The sequence below is a fragment of the Perna viridis genome, chromosome 4 (assembly GCF_037379345.1).
Source record: "Perna viridis isolate PV_CMFRI_1.1 ecotype Kerala chromosome 4, ASM3737934v1, whole genome shotgun sequence".
NCBI lineage: Eukaryota > Metazoa > Mollusca > Bivalvia > Mytilida > Mytilidae > Perna > Perna viridis.
The window spans coordinates 15,243,150-15,248,380 of record NC_142448.1 but is presented as its reverse complement, the minus strand read 5'-3'; the positions used below and the strand labels follow the sequence as shown (position 1 = coordinate 15,248,380).

Below are 5,231 nucleotides of genomic sequence, written 5' to 3'. Positions count from 1 at the left end.
GTTCCTGTTTTAGATGTAATACTTGTTTATAGTGCTAAACCTTGGAAAGTTCACTAATTACATGGCGACTTTATTTGAGAGCACTGTCATTCCTGGACTCCATAGTGATCAGTGAATGTCACCTTGACCAAGGTGGAAGTTGCTACTGTGTTTGCTTGTTTCCATTTGAGCAACACTAAGAGTGTTTATTGTCATACCACTATACCAGTGTTTCAGCATTTTTTAAGTTAGCTGCTCAGTCCATAAGAAAGTCAGGTAGTAAAATTAACTTTCAGGTAACAGACATAATCATTTAAAACTTTCCATGAATTTCACTTGCCACATTAAACAGGAAATGGGAATTCGAGAGCCATGTACACATTATTAGATCTATGTGACTGGCCTTTTTCTATGCATTATATTTTGAGATTCCCTTCATTTCATACTTGTTGCTTCTTGTATTCCATAAAGACCCATGCATTTCTACTCCAGTTATATATCATTTGGGGCCTTAAAATCAATACCAACCTTTTTTTGGGGTCATTGAGCCATGTTGAAAAAAAAAAATTAAGATCTACAGACCATTTTCAAGTTACTGCAGCAAAACGAAGTTTCTACACAGGACAGCAATGACAGCCCTATATTACTATTCCACTGCAAAACTATTGCAGTTATATGCAAAATGATAGGTTGTGTGATCTACATTTCATTCCAGAAGGATGATTTTTATCATTAGAAAAATTACAAAATTCATTTCATTACATGTTTTCATTAAAATTACACTCAGAATGAGTATGATTTAGGTATTGTTGGTTTTCTGATAATAATAATAATAATAAAATTACTGAACACTAGTCCAATTCATAATCAAGTCAATTCCAAAACTAATCCAGCAAAATAGATATTACACCACCAGAGCAGCTTGTAAATGAGATAAAACTGAAACATCAAAAAACAATTCAACAAAAGTAGTCTTAAAAATGTAATATCACCTGGCAACAAAATAACATTGTAAATAACAAATTATCACAGTATTCTTAACAAAAGTACAGTAAAACCTGTCTAAACCAAACCCTAGTCACCTGTCTAAACAAAACCTTGGATAGACCAGACCTGTCTAGCCAACTTAGTATAAAACAAACATCTTTCTAAAGTGATCAGGTTCTGCCATTTAATGTGACCATTCTTTAGAGTTGGCTCTAGCCAGGATTTACTGTACAAAACATGTATACATACTTTATATGACAAATCTTCAGGAAATAAAAACCCTTGAATACTCCTGTTAGATAAATCCAAAATATTACAATCAGGAATCAATGCAGGATGCAACTGAGTGAAAATTGTACATACATGTATATATATGTTTTTCTTTAAGAAGGGCAATTCTTTATATCATTGCATATATTCAAATTACTTTTAACTTCAAAGTCAAAAGTTTAATAATAATAAATGCCCATAATAATTTCTGAATTTACAGTAGAAAGTTTCTACAAATGACAAAGATATTCTAAGTACATCAACAGCTTCCTGTATCATCTAACATAGAAAGCTGATAGAGTAATCAATTTCTTGGTTCCATCAATTTTCAATAGATATAGTCATGAAAATTTCAAATTGACACTCTATATGATACATGCAAATTTGAATTAAAAGATTAAAGTACCAGAAAAATTGAAAAGTTGGTCAACTTTAGATATAACAACAAAAAATTGTAGGTGCATTTTCAGCAACAAGGGAATCATTTGACTTCCTATTACAATGTATTCAATGTTTTTTTATGTTTACATATTTCCTATAACATCCTTGAATAATAAACGAGCATCTAGAATAAAAAACACTACAGCATCAATATATCACTGTAGTAAAACATGAATGAATGTAACCCACTTTAAAATGTGACTTCTTCAAATATATTGGCAATGTTTTACTTCATAAAAATGCATATTCTTTTATTACTATGTAAATAATCAGCACCATTTAAATATAAATTATGTTAAAGGCAAGGAAAATGAACAGATCTATGACTTTAGTTCAGAAAATGAAAAAAAAAATGATAGTGGCAAAAATACCATACCGTTGTAGGTTGGTGGAAATTCAATATAATAAAAAAGGAGAGTCAAAATGAATATTACAAAGGTCCAGTTTTATAGAGAAAATTCAACTAAATCTTGCCATTATTTTTGCTGTTACTTGTAAACTAATAGAAAGCAAAATATTTAGGAATGTACTAATCTGCGGGGGCTGATCCAGGATCTTAGATTTGGGGGGGGGGAACAGTTAAAAAAATTTTTATGTTGATTTTTTTAAATATCTTTCTAGAGTAAGTGCAATGTTTGTATATTTTGTGGTACAATTAGCGAGAAATTATAGTTTCAAACTAAAGCCACCTAAACCTGAGCCTGACAACCCATTTGCAAATTTTAGCGAGAGCGCACGCCCCTGCCTGAATCCACCCATGATCTGTATTAAAACACTAATATGAAAAGGAAGTTAACAAAACACATTCAACATTATAAGCATCAAATCAACTTAGAAACAAAAACTTAAAAATAACAATTACAGACACATAAAATACATTTACATTATATGGTCATTTAAATCAGACATGAGTTATCTCCCATGTAAGAGATGCTAACAAATAATGTAATAATATTGGAAATTTGTGGAAATATTCTAATAGATTGCTGTTAATATATATATAAACTGCAGTGTCTGATACAATAAATTAATGATAATAGAGTCTGAGGTAGCTTTTGTATATAACTTTATAGATTGGTCTATATATGCATGCCTGGTGGCTCTGGTACAGTCTGAAATGGAAAAAAAATTCAAGTCAGACTCAAATAGAATCACATGGAACACAACTCATTTCTAATATAAACTACTTGTAGCAAATAAAATAAATCCTTTACATTTCCCTACTTTCTTTTCACTGCTAGTGTGTATCACTTCTAATTTTAGTGAAAACTCCATATTTTTTTTTAAGTATCAGCATTTCAAACTACTACTAGTACTGATATATTCAACCAAATATATACTACAAACAGTACATTCTGCATACAAAATTGATAATGATTGTATCTCTATATCAGGAGTGTTCCCCTGTTATATAAAGGGCAACTACAAGTATTGAATTTACCTTGATATCTAACATTTGATATGGAACATGGTAACATATATTTTTATGATCAACAATGAGATGCCCCTTTCTTGTTGAAGGTCCTACAACCCGCACTTCTGAACCTTTTGGCAGTAGGTTTTCTGGAGTATCTTTGGCTGAAAAAGCAAATATCTTAAACATTGAACATTCGTTTGGTTGGATTTTTGTATAGTTTACATCACTGCAGCCACAAATGATCAACATATGTAAGTTGAGTATAAGACCATGGTTTGTTATTGACGTCAAAATGTGATGTTTCCCTTCATCTCATTTTAAAGGCTTAGAACTTTTTTCACCTCAGTTGTTTGGCTTTAATCAATTCTGTTCAGTACTCAATTAACAACAGTAAAGATGTAGAAATGCTGAGCTGTATTCACATAACAATTTCATTATCAGGTACAGAATTTTCAGGGGTCTTTATATGTTTATCTGTAAAGTGTAGTTTATGAAGAGGACTTGTCTCCCCTTGATGTCGAACACTGTACTTACTAGTGTAATCATGTTTCAATATCCTGATATGTGGATAGCTAATTCTAACTTGACCATTAATACAGTAAGGTCTGGGTTTAGGGATATCAGGTGCTGCTTCCTACAAAACACCAATGAGTAGTGAACAATAGCAATACTTTTCTTTTTCCATCTTTACAGTTTGTGTACAGCAGTTAATTTTTTTCTAATTTTTACACCAAAAAATAATTTTCTCAAATTGTAATGACATTTAGTCCTCTTCACTTAATATATTTTTTACCTTAGTTATATCAGACACAGAGAAATGAAGTTTTATAAAAGAATTATGTATATATTACCAAACTAATGTTGTAATACTTTGAAGCTTGTTCTAATAAATATGGTTCCTTCTTAATGATTCCTGGCTTCTTATGGTCTTTCCTGAATTAGTGATAAAAAGGTTTAATTAATTACTTGATAAAATACATAGTATAAGGCCAAAATTTTATAGAATTCAATATCTAAACAATAAAACAAATCATTACTACCTAAAAATGAATGCACCATAACATGGGGAATTTATCACCAGTAGTAAGTTCCCTCCTTTCAAGAAAAAATAAAACTTTACAACATTCATTGAAATGTGTTAAGGTAGGAGTTACGTAAATGAACACCCCTTGCGGATTATGGGAAAAACGTTGACGTTGCTTTACTACGCGAGTTATTTCCCTTCGACCAGTGACTAAAATGTCCAGTAATCGAATCCTGTGGATATTTCATTCATTAATTGTATTTTACTAAATAACATAGCCTTGGCGGAAAAGACAGACCTGAAGATGTTTACGAGAACTGAGAAAAAAATAGAAGCAGATGAAAGTAATAATGACAATTTGGAATGGAGACAGGGTATAAGAGTAGTAGAATTGAGACATGTGGCAGATATGCTGTTCTAAAGGATGTAAAAAACTATAATTCTCTGATGTTTAATCAAAGAAAAGATACGGTCTTGTAAGCATCTTTATGTATAGTGTGAAAATTGCCCTCATATAAATTCCATTTTGACCGACAAAAGACACAGAGAAGAAAATGTCAGTACTGGGGCTAGGGGAATGCAGATCAGGGATTAGTTACGATAACGTAACCCTCCATCCATGGGAACATATGTGGTTCGAGGGTTACGTTATCTAATTAATCTAACATGTAAACACAAAATTGAGTCTGGTTATGAAATTAAACTAGAAAACATTTGTTCTTTGCATAAATTAAAATGATAAATGATGCCATTTAGTATTGATGTACACCTAAAAAGTCATTAAGGATGTATAAAGAAAATGAAATCTCCGAAAATGCGATTATTACATATCTCATAGGTTTCATATACACACCTACACCCTCGCTTAAAATATGAGAATACAAAGATACAATGAAAAATGAGTAACTTTATAAATAAAGTGAACCTGTAAGAAAAAAATGTTGAACATATCTGAGATACAAGTATAATTCCAGTCTGCCCCTTTTTCCCCTCTCCCACATTCCTTACTTTTTGTCAACCAGGTAACACAGAAAACTGCAAGCACAGACAAAAATCCCGCGATGAAAATACAACTGAAAATAATATGGTATGCCACGTATTTGTTATTTGCAT

The 5,231-nt window shown here is 31.4% G+C and overlaps 1 protein-coding gene across 6 annotated transcripts in view; it reads right to left on the bottom strand.

Moving 5' to 3' along the window:
- Window positions 1-948: 948 nt before the first annotated feature.
- Window positions 949-5,231, bottom strand: part of LOC148619029 (uncharacterized) — a 44,026-nt gene continuing 39,743 nt past the window's right edge. For all 6 annotated transcript variants that reach the window (XM_088578511.1, XM_088578510.1, XM_088578512.1 and 3 more), the window contains 4 exons: window positions 3,946-4,027; window positions 3,629-3,728; window positions 3,119-3,255; window positions 949-2,789 (listed from right to left, as the gene is read on the bottom strand). In XM_088578511.1, the coding sequence (XP_088434637.1) occupies window positions 2,757-2,789; window positions 3,119-3,255; window positions 3,629-3,728; window positions 3,946-4,027 (352 nt within the window). In that variant the 3' untranslated portion in view covers window positions 949-2,756. The remainder of the gene's footprint in view (window positions 2,790-3,118; window positions 3,256-3,628; window positions 3,729-3,945; window positions 4,028-5,231) is intronic.